The sequence below is a fragment of the Amphiura filiformis genome, chromosome 5 (assembly GCF_039555335.1).
Source record: "Amphiura filiformis chromosome 5, Afil_fr2py, whole genome shotgun sequence".
In the NCBI taxonomy this organism is placed as follows: Eukaryota; Metazoa; Echinodermata; class Ophiuroidea; order Amphilepidida; family Amphiuridae; genus Amphiura; species Amphiura filiformis.
Genome location: NC_092632.1, coordinates 33445336 through 33462938, shown reverse-complemented (window position 1 = coordinate 33462938; position 17603 = coordinate 33445336). Strand labels below are relative to the sequence as shown.

At 37.5% G+C, this 17603-nt stretch overlaps 1 protein-coding gene across 3 annotated transcripts in view; it reads left to right on the top strand.

The window, feature by feature from the left end:
• The first annotated feature begins 4463 nt into the window (after positions 1 to 4463).
• LOC140153006 (ribosome-binding protein 1-like) overlaps positions 4464 to 17603 on the top strand; it is a 66916-nt gene continuing 53776 nt past the window's right edge. For all 3 annotated transcript variants that reach the window (XM_072175579.1, XM_072175578.1, XM_072175577.1), the window contains exons 1-2: positions 4464 to 4566; positions 7947 to 8654. In XM_072175579.1, the coding sequence (XP_072031680.1) occupies positions 7973 to 8654 (682 nt within the window). In that variant the 5' untranslated portion in view covers positions 4464 to 4566; positions 7947 to 7972. The remainder of the gene's footprint in view (positions 4567 to 7946; positions 8655 to 17603) is intronic.

Below are 17603 nucleotides of genomic sequence, written 5' to 3'. Positions count from 1 at the left end.
ATGTAGGCCTAGGCTTATATAGACCATTTAAAGATTTTTGGCGAGCTATCTAGAAATTTTAACCCGGGGGGGGGGGGAGGCTCATAATTATTGCACAGCCCCTTACCCCGTCCTCTCCCCCCACTCCGGCCCAAAGGCCCACCCCCTCAAAATTCCGGGAACATACCCACCAAAAATTTTGATGTGCCCCCGGAAATGCCATTTGAAGCAATAACAAAAAAAAACTCCCTATCTCCTCAAAGTTTTAGGCCTACTCCCCATTCCAGAAAAATACAACTAATTTTTTTGGTTTAAAAAAATATTATCCTGTTTTGCAAGATGAAACATGTATACGGTAAAATCCTAATCCTTTAGTTAGTCCTAACTGGCAATGAAAATAAAGTTTCAATAACAGTGGTCAATTTTTGGAAATAAGGGCCAAAAACATGCATTTTGACGGCGTTTTCGACCTTTTTCGTATCATGCCCCAAGACTAATTTCAAGTTATGCATTCTAATTTTTGGAAAACACATTTTACAATATTTTTCATAACCAATTAGCAAAAACAACATATAATATTAAAATTATGAGCTAACTCAAGATTTTGAATGCTTAGACTTGTGTCAAGTCTTACAATTTTGTGACTACAAATTAGTCCTGTATTTTGTTTCTGGAATGGGCCCGGGGAATGGGGCCGGGGTGGGGAGTAGGCCTATATATGTGGCCTCGATTTTTGTGGTGAACTTTTTAAATATTGTATAAAAAGCTGAAAGTTGTAGGCCTATTACAATGTGGCAAAATAATAATATGCCTAATAATAACTAACAATAAAACAAAAAACATTGTTGCCTGAAAACCAAAATACCAAAGTTAAATTGCCGTAAAAAATTGGCTAGAAAATGTTTTTCCTGGTTTTCTCACCCCGCCCCCCAAAAAAAAAAACCCAAGTGCGGTAAAATTGCTCAAGAAATCATGCTATAAAATATTCTGTGATTTTAATATTTTTGATTACCAGGCCATTTGCAAATGGTGTCATGTCAGTGCGAAGTATAGCTAAGTATACACAATTCTGTACACGTGTGATTTTAATGCATGTGTGGCACAAACTTTGCAGCAGGTTGAGCATGTTGAGTTAGTAGCAGCAGCAGGTTAACACGAACAGAATTGTTTCCGGTTTTTGCCATGCTGGCACTTGGCAATTACGTCTTGCGCGATACCTCCCTCTGCATGGTGAGCGCATAGCGTGCACAACAAAATTGCAGAAATCACCGAACTGTTGCCATTTGGCGTAAAAGGGACAGGAAAAGGGAGTGTTCAGAAATAACTTGGTTGGGGCTGGCTAGGAGTCATAAAATTTCTGAATAGGGAGGGTGGTTAAAGATACTCCACACTGTCAGAGATATAATTATGTAGTGCTAATAATGGTCTTGCTTGTCTTGAGCTATGTGTCAGTAACTTCTGGTCTGATCACTAAAATCTTCAATATTTTTGTTCTTCTCTACTGTTACATTTTACAATGATACATGTACAGATTATTATCACTATGTTGTCACCATTTAAATTATGCTAGGGTCGGTCAATAAGTTTGTAGAACAAGGTAGGGCCTACTTAAAAGAGTACTTACCAAATTCTTTTGATCTCACTCCTGAACTCGCTCTTGATATTATGAAGGCATGACTTAAAATTCTGAAATAGGTTTCGCTATTAATTGGAAGCCATGCCTGGCCCACAATAAGCCAAATCGGCATTGGAAGTTTGCAATGCATTGTAGGACAGTTTTTGCAGTTTTGGGACACTTTGTCCTTTGACCTTTCAGAAAATTCTGAAATATTGGGTTTTTGTATATATGTACAAAATATAAGCTAAAATGTTCTACAATAATTAAAACAAATATAAACAATATAAGTATTTTATAAAATAATTATTTAGTATTTTTATTGATCAACATTACGACAATAATAAGAAAATTAATAATAATTATGTCAATATTCCCGATATGTCAGAGGTCAAAGTGTCCCAAAACTGCTCTCAAAAACTGGAAGTTAGAATGGCGATTGGGCTTATGGTTATCTGACCCCTCTGTCGTGAATGGCATCATGACAAACCGTATAAGAATAGAGTAGGCCTACATGACACAATCCGTGAACAGTCCCATGCATTTCTACCACCAACCTTCTTCATTTGATGGCTTGCCTCTGATTTAGTGACCCGAGTGCTAGTGATGATCTTCTTAAGGGTGGGAGATCCAGGTGTATGGACTCATAGTAATGTATGTCTTATCACCTTTTGCTACTATACAGATGAAAATTGTCTCAGGTCCTCCTAGAGGTGTGGACTGTGGACCTGATTTAATGCATGGACCCCCATTCCAAATGTTAATGGATATGTTGAAAACACTTAACATCGGAGATGTCATATTTTGTGATCTTTTTATGGCTATCTCATCTTTCTATTTGGTTCTTTATGCCTACCAGCAAGTCTCATTTGGACGTTGATCTTCAAGGACTCATTCCATCCTCGAACTCGAAGGACCATTTTGTTGCTGTTGAATTGCAATGACTTCATCACCATTTACAGGCAGCATGTACTAGTACATTGAGTTATTACCTCCGTCGGGTCTAGTACTGGTATATTCAAGGAGGTTGGGCTTCATCCACAGGGTGTCCTATAGGGCCTATATGCAAAAATCGAATATTTTTTGCAGTAATGTTTTGAAGGAACAAATTTTTAAATTAGATCAAATTCATTACATGTAGGGCCTATAAGTAACATGTTGTTCTACGAACTTTTTGACCGTACGATTTCATTGCACATGAATACAAGTTTTAGTATGTTTCCTATGGTCCTGATGTAGAATGCATGGTAGGCCTACGCGGTACATTGTAATGGGCATGTGGGGGGGGGGTCAAAATAGTTTTGTACCTCATAGGCCTATGAAGCTGAAAGGGGTCAAAAAGTTTTAGGTCCATTAAGAGGGTGGTCAAAAATGGTTTGGGCCCGGGGGGTTCTTCGAAAAATTTTGTACGGGGGTGTGCCACGCAGACTTTCGGGTGCTGACTTTCTCTATACCTACTTTTTGCTGTTTTTGCTTCCCATCAGTATACCAATTTTCAAGAAAAAACACCCAAAAAGCACCCAAATTTGCCATAATTGGGCGTTTTAAGGGCACTTTTGCCAAAATGCGCCCAATTAGGCGCATTGGTCTCCACTGAAAACCCACCCATCGATATACCAAAATCGCTGAAAAGGTAGGCCCTACCCCAAAACCGTGGCACATCCCCGTATACCTTCAACCAGGAAGAACCCCCCGGGGGTTTGGGGTTCACGAAGGGGGTTAAAAAAATTGAACCTGAAAAATATATTTTCCAGTCGCCACCAAAATATTTCTACTCCCTAAACTGCAACTTGACAAGGTTGCTAATTAATAAGGGAGTTTGAATACTTTTTGTTCAATTAGGGTAGCTGCAGGTAATATGGGACAGCAGGTAATATGGGACACCTGTTTTCATTTTAACAAAAAGTAGCTTAGAGAAGGTACACACTTTAAGTTGATTTGTTAAGTGTTTAGAGACATCAATTGTGCTTCTAGAAATGCAGTTTTGGAGTCTGTGTATCAAACTCTTGGAAATCAATGCCAAAAAGAGTGAAATTGCCCAAAAATTTACGTCGTTTTTTTGGCCTGATATAATCAATGACGCCACATTTTATGATTGTGTATCCAAATAGGCTACTCTGGTACTGAGGGTGCATTTGTCACTTTTTATGATCTTTAGGTGACGGGTTAAGCTTATCAGCAGGTAAAATTCCACTGAAAAGTGGCACTTTCCTTTTATAAATGATTATTTTCTCTGATTTTCAGCTGAATGGGTGCAGGTAATATGGGACACATAGGAAATGGTGTGCATTGTCAATGCGAAAAGCAAAACTATTTAGAAAATTGAATTTTCTTGTTGAAATTTGCATTTAACATTCAAAATCATGTAACAAAAATGTTTTTAGAACAAAAGAGTGATTTTCTGAACATTTTGATTTTCACCATAGAGATAACACAGTGTCCCATATTACCTGCACATGCAGGTAATATGGGACACTTGACGATGACGTCATTTTGACGTCATAGCGTCCAAACAAACATAAAAACAAGATAACTTTGCCTGTTTTATTAATCTTAAAGGACAGGTTGTTCATCATAACAATCTCTTTTGGGCACTGATGATATCTTCTATAGTTTTTATGCACATAAGCTAAACGTCCTTAATGGTCCCATATTACCTGCAGGTACCCTATTTTAAAGAAGCTTTGCCAGAGCCCGAGAAGACAGGTTAATATTTTTTTTCTTCAACCTATTTAAACCCCAAAGAGTGTTAAATTGAAATTGGACTACGCAGGGGGCCCGGGCAGGGGGAGCCCCCGTAAAAGTTTGCAGTGTCGAGTTTTATCGTGCTTGTGTACTTTCGGTAACAAATTAAATTTCAGAGGGAGTAGTGGATGCTAATAGCAAAGCTAACTTCGACCTTACAGAAATTCCCGACCAATCACGTTGGCCGTCTTTTAGCATAGTAGGCGTGTGCAAGTGTTTTGCTTCGGGTAAGTGAATGTCAGATTTTCTGGAAATTTGTATATCTTTTAAGAATTAAAAGCGTTTTTAATAACATAAAATAACCGTGTAATATTCACACATAATTTATTTTATTCCTACGTTGTTTCACAATTTACGAAGGATCCCGTACGCGAGCCACCAGTTTATGTGTCGGGTTACGTACTGTATGTCGACTGTGCTGTGTATTGCATTTGCATGTATTGCGAGACTGAACAGCAGTGTAGTAATTCAGTCACTGTCTCAATGCCAATGGTCTAGCATGATAGTTCTATGTACATCATAGACATCGCTGACATGACATGTACGTATGCATCTAAAACATGCACTGCTACTAGTCGATAATCTTGTCATGTACATACGTCATGTACGTACAGTCAGTTTGTTTAAAAATCATACACAATACAGTTATTAAAACAGGTGCACAACTGCCACAAGTTATAGTATTTTTACTCAAAAACTATACTCAGTAGTGTCTGTAATTTATAGCAAAACCTTACCATTTCTCACCCTGGCTGTCCCTGATGTGGCAGATGAGATGGTAGTGACATCAATGCGTATCGCGTTGATGCGTATCGCTAGTACAAGGAACTTATACGATGTCCTCATTCACAAACTGATACTATCTGTCCATCGTATAAGGTTATTACCGCACGGCAACTCGTTGAAGGAATATTACACAGTCAAGAATAGGCTCCATAATTTTTTTGTTCTGATCTCTCCCAGTCTCCCAAAACATCAAAACATCAAAAGCATTGTTTTTTTGTACAGTTACTTACTTAAGACTGTCCTTTTTCATATAACGCAGACAAAGTAGGGCCAACTTGCCTAGAAATGGTCAAATTTTGGCAAGAAATATCTCTGTGTAATCCTATGTAAGTCCCATATCACATCGTTAATATCGGCGATCGAGGTTTTTTTTCTTCTGAAGTTTGGTTGGTACCCACCAGCGCGTCATGCATGTGACGTGACACAGCTAAAATAATCGACCGGGAATCAGGGATCGTTAAACGTCAACGAATTTCAAAACAGAGAAAGCAGTAAACTTACTGGCGAGCGGTCCGAATTTTGAGCCATACAAGTTTACGTGGTGAACTAGCGTATCGCGTTGAAGCAGTTGTTTAGCGTGCACATCTAATCTATACCGTACGATATACGGTGCCTTTGTTTGTTACCCAGGTTGGTCTGTGAGGAACACATGCTAATCCATGGAAAACCATGGACCGTTCCAAGCTCATACAAATGCACAACAAGCCTGAATAGCCAGTGTAGGCTAATATATGCATGATGGCCTACAATGGCCTAGATAGCTTTGATAAACAAAGCAAGAAATGGAAGAAAATAGCTAGGAAAAATAGAAAAGAAAGAAGGCCACTCCCAAACACAATTGTACAATTTTACTCTTAGCCCTTACTTCGTGAGAAAGGAAACTGGAATTCCAATCTCAGGCCCCGATGCAAAGGCTTAATTTGAATGAACACAAGCGATTTGAAGATGCACCAAATGAAATGCGCACAGACGGACGCGGACTGACTGGGTGAAAGATGGTCTATAGACTAGATTTGTTTAGTAATCCGAATAAGCAGTCCCAGAACAAATTATTCATTTGCTGCGACATGATCGTGTTCTCGGCCTAAACCAGTTGCAGTCTAATTCTACCTAAAAGCGGGCCATGTTATTTCTATAGATCTGCTGCGCATTCAAATTGCATTGTATTGCATCGTAATTTCATTTGTGTCCATGCTTATTATGTTTACACAACATGAACTCACATGTTTTCAAGCAAATTCGCCGATAATAGACAATCAAAAGCGATCGGAATGTTACAAAAGTACAGATCGCGTTCAGCTTACTTCATATGAGATGATCTTTGGAAATATACGGCATAAATTTGTCATGGTGCTTGCCATGCAGTAAAATACTAAAATGTTGCGGCAATTCATGATTGACAACTAAAAATCGGCGTGTCGTTCGTATCCTCGGCTGTCAATTTCTTATCCACTCACTAGTCCTCACAAAAGCTTTGTGTTGATTACGTAATGTATGGCAAATTGCAATAAGTACAATGAAATAATGAGTAGGGCGGGCTCCGGGGCGGGTTTCTTCTTCGTCTTACGTAACAGTATTGTTCTCCAAAAAAACCGGAAGCTTGTTGTCTGGCGCTCTAGCTGAAATACAGCAAGATATTAATGTACATAGTAAATGTAAACCTGTATTTTAGCTAGAGTAGCTCGAGCTAGCTTAAACTGTTTCTGTTTGTAATTTTGATGGCAAACTGGACAACAGACACATGGAAACACTTCACAGCTTTTTAATCCCCTGTTCATCATGTTCATGCGCGTGAATCACTCTATGAGCTATGTGGACCATCCTTCTGATACTTGAGTGGAACTTTGGATAACTGGAACTGTTTTGACAGGTCTTTTGTCTACATCTCAGTTTGTAAACAGACAAGGAATAAGATTGACAAAATTGTCATCGCAAAATAGGAAAGTAACAGGGGTTATATATACTTGGTCTAGTAGTTTTAAGTTAATTGTTTACTTTATTACTTCCGTGGTCCATGTATGCGCTGGTGATCGGCAGTCGCGTAGAAGTGACAAGATCTCAGAACTGCCCTTTTATGCGTCGACGACCTATGGATCAACTGTCTTGTTGTCAAGACCGTTGATCAGCCAATCCGCTTGATTGTTAGTCTCCTCTGTGTTTACGCTTATGTACCGTACGCTGCCGTGGCACTCCACTTTAATACCACCTTTTTCTTCATTGAGTAAACTTAACCCTAACCGAACCAAAAAACCTCAATTTAAAAAGCATCTGCAAGTGCGGGTATCCCCCACGTCATCATGCGAACAGTCATATGGGCACAGAAAGCTTGGCCGGCCAAGGTAGACACCTGCGCAGGGTTATAGCTAGCCCAAGTTGAGTGCCGGCTAATTTTACTATCTAATTAGAGGGCTGGCTTGGGGCACAATCTTTTTAGCGAACACAAGGGATCGGGGAATAGGCTAGGGCCCCCCAAATTTTTTTTGGTTTTTTACTCTTTTTATGATGAATAAAACATTTGTGGCTATAACCCTACACCTGCGGCAAGGTATGGCCGTGCACATGTCTGGTATCCGAGGAATGCCTGTAAGTTTGTCTAACTTGAAACAGTAGCTTGCCCGCTTGTCACAGGCTATCAAAGGTGGTGTATCTGTAGCGTGCGATCCAGTGTGAAATGACTGCAGTCACTGCACCCTACTGAAAAGTTAACCAAATTGTAAAACCTAATTACCATGTGTTTGTCATTGGATTTATGTGTTGCAGAAATCAAATTAGTGTGTTGTTGTCAAATAAAAATGTCCCTTTCTCATTTCTGTCATTGCAGGTTCTGGAACTAACAACTGAATCATCATGGTTGCGGGAGTCGATCTATACGAGCCCCAATTTTTGGCTCTCTTTGTTTTTGGTGGATTTGTCATCTTATCTACCATAGTGTACCTTGTATCTGCATTTAGCATGCAGGAAAAATCATACGAAGATGCTATAGCAGAGCAACGGGCCCGTATGGAGAAAGAACAACAGCTTAATGTCAAGGATGGCTCTAAACCAAGGAAGAAGTACCCTAGAAAAAAGAAAGATCGTGAGAGGACTGAGAACCATCAAGCCCATGCTCCACCACCACCAGAGGAGATATTGCCACCAGAAAAAGTTGAGGAAGAGGTACATGTAGAGGAAGCCCCACCAGCTCGTCCGCCACCTAAGGCAAAATCGCCAAAATCCAAGAAGGAGAAAAAGAAGGAGAACAAAGAGGCTGCTGCCGCAAACAAAGCCCAGGAGTCACCAAAGGCACCACCGCCAGTGGAAGAGGTGATAGTACCCAAAGTACAGCAGGAGGTAAAGTCGGCACCACCACCCAAACCAGCCAAAGAGAAGCGTCAGAAGGTTGTGGAGGAGCCAATTCTGATCCAGAAAGAGATGACATCTCATGCCGCACCCCCACCCCGTGTAGAGCAGGTACACCATCAGAAAGAGGAGCCAACATCATCGCCTAATAAGGCCAAGAAGAACAAAGGCACTGCATCTGGTGACACAGGTGAGTATCTTCATTATGATGAGTAAATTATTATTCCATTCTTCATGTTTATGGTCATTGGTGCAGCCAGCTTTTGAGACTGAGATTTAAAAAAAAAAGTTGCCTCAAAAAAAAAAAATTAAAATGATTTTGGGAAAAAAACTTACATATGACATGTCAGTAAAGCAAAAAAGACCCCCCAAAAGTGCTTTTTTTAGGTCACAAGCATAATCTTAATAAAATACCAATTCTTAGTTCAATAAATTTTGTGATGCCAAGTATTATTTGGAATTATACCAAACCTCTTTGAGCTAGTAATCTGGTTAAACGGGTTGTTTTGTCCTCATAGGCTGTTTCTATGGGGTTACAAGCTGTCCTCATTTTGCGACATTTCTACATATCGTCAGCCTGCTACGCTAAATGCCTAAGTCATTCTTACATGTTTCTCATTATTTGCAATTTTGATTTTCTGAGTAATAAACCCATAATTCATCAAATTTCAAATTCCAGCCGCATTTTTCATTAACTTGTGGAATACATCTCTCTTGATGTATTCCATGAAGAATGCGGCTGGAAATTGGATGAATTATGGGTTCATTACTCAGAAAATTTAAATTGCAAATGAGAAACATGTAAAAATGACTTAGCAGGCTGACAATATGTTTCAGTAGAAGAGTTATCAAGTTTCAAATGGTGATCTGATATATACATAAAATGTGTATGTATGTCTTGTGGATACTGAATAAAGCCTTAATAAAGCCCTAAGGCTTCACACTTGATTCTAAGCTTCCAATTGCCCACATTTGATATTCACAGTTTCACACCCATGTTTGAATTACTTTTTCATAAATTAAAATGAAAACATGTTTTTGTGGTTAAAATAAAACACCCAAATTTGTGCATTTTTAAAACATTTTACACCCACTGGAACAATACATGCCTCCTTTCTGTATCGGCTAATTTGTCATAAGACTGCTTTTAATTCCGCATTTTGACTATAATGAGAACTTGGGAAATTGATGAATAGATCCATTGAAAAATTAACTTGTTTGTTTTCTGAAAAAAATTGTATAAATTATGGGAAACCACTATGTTCAGTATTCCAAATTTAATAACTACAATGTTGTAAGCTTTAGTAACAAAATGAGGGGGTCAACTGAATTCCTGATAAAAAGGGTGTCTGGCTAAAAAGCATAGGGGAAAATAAACAGGGTGGGGGTTTGACCCCGACAAACAGTGCTAAAACTCTGAATCAATCACAATGTGCTTTGACCCCTGCCATCTATCTGCCATTCTTAGTCAGTGGGAGTGGTCTAGTTCGTAGACACATTTCTGATTGGACAATCGCATGATTTGGGTGCCGTCTATCAGGCCGTAGAGCGACCCCACGTCATCATGCGTCTTGATAATGCGTAACACAGCGTGTAGGTGTGTGCGTATGTATCGCGCTGGATGCGTAGACTAGTGCGAAATCTGTGAGCGCTTAGCAATCTGCGCAACAGAATACGTGAAGTTGTAAACAAGTTTCGTTCATTTATAATGAGGGAGTTTTATGACGGTAACTTAATTTTTGCTTTAAAAAATTGTTTATAGTTATTAAAATAATATTTAACTGACTAAGAATGAGAATAAGCGATAGAATTTTATTTTGCCTATCCTCTACCTATGATAGGCGACAGGCAGGTCCAATATTTTTATCGTAGTGGATACTGGCTACGCCGGCATCCCATACTCAAAATTTTGGACCTGCCTGTCGTCTATCACACGGTAGAGGATAGGCAAAATAAAAATTCCTATCGCTTATTCTCTAACTATGTGATGCGACCAACGATAGGTGTACTGAAGACTCTATGAGAGATGCATTTATGTGTGAGAGGATCTGCATGAGAGGCATGAAAATGTGATAAAATTGCAACCAAAAATAACGTGCGCACAGCCGCACACACCCTGCAGGAACCAGCTTGTTATCAGATTCTGGTAAAATGTCATAAATACAGCAAATTCAGAATATATTAATTATTATATGATATTGATAATCCAGCAAAAAGCCCTTGATACATGAATCCTATTATTTTATTGCAACAAAAACAAAACATTTACCATTACCAATTAATTTCTTAACTCATTTTACAAATCATAATGTGAATGAAGGATGATTCATTGCTTTTGAAGCCCGATATAGATCATTCACAACCACCGTTTACGTCAGCAAACAAGTTTGTGTTGTTTTGTCTCGACTACCACTTCCCATTGACTCTATCCTGCTTGCGGTTTTACCCCCTACATGTACATGTATACCCATATGAGGAAAATCCCTTTTTAGATTTATAACAAGTGCATTCATTGATGCGTCATTACTACATGGCAGGGAAACACTAGCCACACACATGTGGGATGACTGGCCAAGTACAAGTTAGTGAATATAGTATCTCCACTTACAGTTTCATATCTAATTATCGCGGATTCTAATGATTTCCTGATTACTTCCCAAACACTGTAAAAACAAATTATTTTTGTCAATATACAGGTAGGCAGAAGTCCACTGTTTTACATGGTATTTTGAATAGCATGTACACCTGTAAACAACAGGTTAAGATTGGAGTGTTGTCACAAGAGTTGTCATAATACTTGTGACTTGTGACCCACATGAGTGATATTCAGTGACTTGACCCCATTGAATATAAAAATGACTTGAGTGAGTTGACTTCACTTTCAGAGCTAAAAATCAGGCCAAATGACTCAACATGAATTTTTGGTGATTTGTTACAACCCTACAACCCTGGGTGCTGAAGGGTAAAAATTAACCTTTCGAATACGGGTGCATCTTCTGTATCCTGCAGTCAAAGGTCATTTGGTGTCATCGATACACTTGTGGGGTTCTTTATCAATGTAAATTATCTTATTTTAGGTCAAACATGCTTAAAAATAAAAAAGAGTGTTGCCAAAATGAAAGCAGGCAACACTTGCGAATGCGACCTGCAGATCTCCTTGTCTCACAACTATTGTGAACTTCAATTGATAGTTTCTTTGAAATTGTAAAGTACATGCCAAGTGCAATATTAATTCAAGATTGCATCACCTAAATATGAAGACATTCAGTGTTGAATTAGTTTTATCTTGCTGAACTACAAACTGTGTTACATACATGTATACAACTTTATACAATGGAAGCGTACAATCCGTACGTACGATGATCATGTCCATGTTATTCATCATCACTAATTTACATGTACTTTTTATTTGAACAATTGTTCAAATAAAATAGTACATGTAAATTAGTGATGATTATAAAATGCATTTAGCAATATTACCATATGTGACCATCCACCACGAAATGGTAGTAAAGTCGGCTGTGAGTCATTTTCTGTGATTATTGCAGATTTTGAAAGAATGCACTTTCAGCTTTAAAATGACACCTCAACCAGCTTCATCCGACATCTGGAAGTGAAGTTATGGTTCATCAAAGGTCAAATTCCTACTATATTTTACATAGAAATCCACATACTGTTTTTGATTGTATCTCAAAATGGAAAATGCCGACTTTACGACCAGTTTGTGGTGGATGGGCACATATTTATTTTGCTGCCTTTGTGAAGGAAAAAGAGATTGATTTTAAATTGTCTTTTTTGTTCCTGTTTTGTTTTGTGTTGTTTCGTTTCCTTCTTTTTGGACACAACATTTTATCATAGGTTATACATAGCCCGGGATACATAGTGCCTATGTACACTGTGCAAAATGTGTGTTGATGCATACATTTAGGCCTACATGTACATGTACAAACACACACAAAAATGTCTCTATGTATATCAAGCAGTGTCTCTATGTATAAATGAAAGTGAATTCACCATGGCAAAAAGGGAAGTATGTTATTAGGCAGTATTATCTAGTACAACTTTGAAAGGAAGTGCAAGTTGCCTGCTTGGCCAACCTTCCGACCAACTGACTGAGTTCCACTCATGTGGAACCAGCACCAAGTCATCAAGAAAGTGGTTCATGGGATAACACATGCTGTAGTTATTTTTTAGGGACTGACTAGTTTAAATTACGGTGAAAGGAATTCTAAATATTTCAGGCACACAAATTTTGAAAAGTTTTGTGGTCCAGCATTTTCCTCAATTTATATATTTTTGATAAAAAATTTCATGCTCCCCTTTATCCTGAAAAAAACAATCATGAATTCACCTTCCCAATGAATTTCCCCATAGTATTGATGGATTCCTTTAATATAAGACAAGCCAATGATTTATTTTGAATTTATGAACCTTTTTAAATTTTAATCATGATTCTGCATTTAACAACATTTGCATATAATGTAGGTACATGTAGACGATATAGGCCTGTACTTTACCAAATGGGTGTACAAGACAAATTCATCGTTGGAAACAATGTTTGTATGATGTTGTTAACTTCCTACAAGATTATAACTTCCTTTATATTCAGTAATACAATGCGGTAGGTGTCCTAAAGGTCATGAAGAGGCCAGGCTATTTCCACCAGGAAAGTTAATGCTAATTATTGCAGACATAATTAGGCTTTGTAGGCTTACTCTGTCTCGCCATGCAAATTTGTCTGTTTAAAATAAATGAACAATAAATAAATTATAAGAAAAGTACTAGGTGTTATGATGTTTTTATGTATTGAAAAATATCAGTGTTTTTCCAACATTGATTTATCAATGTTTTTAATCTATTACATTGACAACATTGAAATCATCAACTTGCCAATATTCTCAACATAATATAAGAAGGGAATTAAATAGTACTTCATACTTAAAACAAATGTTATGGGTAACGGTATGTAATTGCTAAAAGTGACTGGTGGTACATGATTGGTATAGCTTCTAAGTTAAGATTTCAAATAATTTTATATTTCAAAAAGTTGACTTTGCTCTTTAATTAGTCAATGGTAATGGCCAATGTTTTTGTTGAATATACCTTGCATGTACACTACAGTATTTATCAAAGAGTTCTTAAATTTGGTGCATTATCTTAGAAATGTGAGATTTATCCCTGTCCTATGTAGGGGGGTCACACTATTTTGTAATCAATGCTTTATCTCCTTGGTTTAAAGCTTTTCTGAAAGTGCTTACAAAACTAAACTCATAGCAATTTAAATGGTGAAAATCGGTCAAAGCGTTTTTAAGTTATTACAGTTTTAAGGTTCCCAAAAATGCCGATTTTCTGCCCAAATCGGTGAAAAACACCCAAATTTAACGAAGTGGCAACTTTGATATAGAATAAAAACTTAAATATGAGTTTCTAAGATCCAAATTCAGTATAATTATACTGTATCCATTAATATTAAAGAATTAAAATAATAACAGGCATGATATATTATGGCCCATTCCATGTCAACTCCAGGGATGTGCACCGCAGCACCTCTTCAATTTTTTTCTTTTTCTGTGTGGTGGTAGATATTGATGAGAAAGTAAAATCCTGAAAATTTGAACTTCATACTCCATTTCGTTTTCCCTTGGCATCAATTTGAAATTTAGGGGTCAGCGTAAAAATGTGTCATAGCCTTGAAAAGCAGCGTTGGAGGTCCATAAATGTATAAAGGAACCCTTTAAAACTTTGAAAAGTATGTATCCTGGGGTACTTTTTGGTGTAGAATTCAAATCTGCTATCAGAAAACTTGTAACTCCTTTACTTTAAAAGATATAGGGACTTGATGGCTTCAACACATTAGTAAGGTTTGCCTTCTCCATAGAGTTGTACATGAAATCATTATACATGCAAAATCAAAAATGTGTACAACTCTATGGAGAAGGCAAACCTTACTAATGTGTTGAAGCCATCAAGAACTCAAAGCCAATATCTCTCAGAAATGTTGTCCAAGAACATATCTTCAACATACCTGAAGTTGATGGTGGGGCAAATTGTCTGACATTGGTTTTCAGGGGGGTAAAAATGTAAAAAAGTGGTTTTGCATGGGTAATATCTCAGCTAAATGTATTCTAATATGCTCAATATTGGATAAGAGTAATGTCCTACCAAAGGGCTCTGACTGGCCAAAAATTGACGCTAAAATTATTTTTACTTTTGGAGTTCTGACCCCCCAAAGTTGGTCCTGGTTGGACGAAGTTGCATTTTGAGGGCCCTATATCTTTTTAAGTAAAGGAGTTACAAGTTTTCTGATAGCAGATTTGAATTCTACACCAAAAAGTACCCCAGGATACATACTTTTCACAGTTTTAAAGGGTTCCTTTATACATTTATGGACCTCCAAACATCGTCTTTTCGCGTTGACACACATTTTTTACGCTGACCCCCTAAATTTCAAATTGATGCCACGGGAAAACGAAATGGAGTATGAAGCTCAAATTTTCAGGATTTTACTTTCTCATCAATATCTACCACCACACAGAAAAAGACAAAAATTGAAGAGGTGCTGCGGTGCACATCCCTGGAGTTGACATGGAATGGGCCTTATGCAGTTTCTGAAATAAGACCTGGAAAATGGGCAAAATGGCAAAAATCGAGGACCGTCGAAAAGTAGCATGCCATAGAGATATTCCCCATAGAAAACACACACGTTTTTACAGGCAAATTGATAAAAAACCACAATATTCAATTTGTTATAACTTCGGAACGGTTTAAAAAAAAAAAAAGAAAGTTATATCCAAAGAAAGCATTTTTATTCAATATCTAGAAATACCACCTAAGAAATTGATAGCATACTTTCCTCATTGTAGGGTAACTTGATTTTCCTAATGACCAAAATGAAAATTTCAATTTTGGTAGGATTTTCCCCATAGAAAACACACACGTTTTTATCTAGGGAAATCGACCAAAAAAAAGGTACCATTTTCAATTTGTTATAACTTTTGAGCCATTTATTGTAGAAAAGAGAAAGTTATATCCCAGGAAAGCAATTGTATTCAATATTAAGAAAAAGCATGCAAGAAATTCATTGCATATGTTCCTCACTATAGGGTAACTTGATTTCCCAACAACTAAACTAAAATATTTTCTGCGGATATGACATTTCACCAAACAAAACACAACAGAAGCAAAAATGTGTCAAAAGCCATTGCAGAAAAAATACATTTCAAAACTTTCCATGACTGTAAAAAACAAGATTTAACATGTTTGTACATTGGTGAGTTGAAATAGGAAAGAAGGGCCTTTTAGAATGAATAAAATCAGTAATTCTGATCAATTCAAAATCAGCACTTTTGGGCTCCGAGTCAAATTTCTGTGCTGTGACGACACAAATTAGGCTAAAGTGTGACCTCCCTACGTATAAGTATGGAACTTTAATTATCAACTGATATTCTTTTATATAAATTTGTTGTTCTTAAATGTGAGAAATACTTACAATACAGTTAAAATTACAACTGGGCTTATACCCGAGTGCACCCTTGTGCCCAGAATGTTTTGAAAAATAGGGGAGTGGTTAGGGGTGGTGCAATAATTATGTGTACCCCGGGTGGTGAATTATAGGGGGGCAAAGATTTTTGGCAGGCCAAAAGGGGGGCAAGCATTTTTGGCAAGTCAAAGGGGGTCAAGCAATTTTGGCAGGTCGAAAGGGGGGCAAGCAATTTTTGGCACAGATATTTTGGGTACCATTTTATATTACGCCCTAAAAAGGCGTATAAAAACGTTAGGAACATGTTCAAATATGCAAAATTTCCTGCTCGCTGCGCTAGCATTTATATGATAAGACAATTTAAGGTTTTAAATTCGGGTTCCCCAAAATCTTGCATGTGTAAGGGGGGCAAAGATTTTTGGCACATCAAAGGGGGGGTGCAAAGGTTTTTGGCACATCGAAGGGGGGGCAAGATTTTTGGCACGGCCAAAGGGAGGCAAGCGATTTTGGCAGACCATTTTGAGAATTCACCACCCGGGGTACACATAATTATTGCACCACCCCTTACGGTATGTCTTGACAATTTGAAATGTATGACTAAAAAGTAAAAATGTTATTTTTTTTAGGTATTTGGAATATGATCAAATCATAACACCCAAAAGCATGGGAAACTTTGACAAAAATAGGATTTTATAGCACCAAACAAGAACATAATTTGTAAACACTGACCTCTCGCATCCTGTTATTGTAAAATAATGAAATAGTCAAATACAAATTTGTTTCCTGAAAAATTGAAATTTTATCACAAATTTAAAAGATATACAGTAACTCAAGTTTTCTTCATTTAATTTGAATTGCCCATGTGTGCACTGTGCAGGAAATTGTAATTTCTTCTTGTGTGTGGTCGCGTATTGATGAAATTGCTATCATTTAATTGTAAACAAGACCAAAAGTAAACAATAAAATTTCACATGTACACTGTTGGGAAAAGTACCCAAATGATGTCTCAGGAGAAATGTATTTTTTTTTAAAATTCAATTGATGTTCAGAAATTTCCAGTGTCTCAATCAGTATAGCGGCGCGCTTAGCGAGGGGAATCCTGCCTTCTTTCTGTGTGAAAACATGGTAGGGTATTTCAATATGAGCCCTTTAGTACATTTTAGCTAGCTATGAGATGATCAGGGATAATAGTGCCCCTTTTAGTATATGTACTTAGGTGATTGCACTAAATTGATTATGATTAAGACCCTGGTCAGATCCCGGGGGTCAGATGTACATAATTGCATCATCCTACCATCGTTTTCTTTACCATGGTCCGACTATAGTTGACTAAACTATGTACGGTCAAACGACAGTGTACTATAGTCGGGTAGTGGTTACTAAGAGCTTGTTTCACAATGAAATGCATGATCGGATGACGTATTGGGAGGGTCACACGGTTGGTTGGTTTGTACTAACTATAATCCGACCACAGTGTTACGAGTCGTACTTGACTCAAGGCCAAAATCACCTTTTACCCGAACTCACACGAATGCACAACACAAATACACTGTTTATTTAAGCTAACAAAATCTAAGTCTTTAATTGAAAACAGGGTATGATTGGTACATATAATAACAATATCGCATATACAATAAAATCACACAATGACAGTTTTAC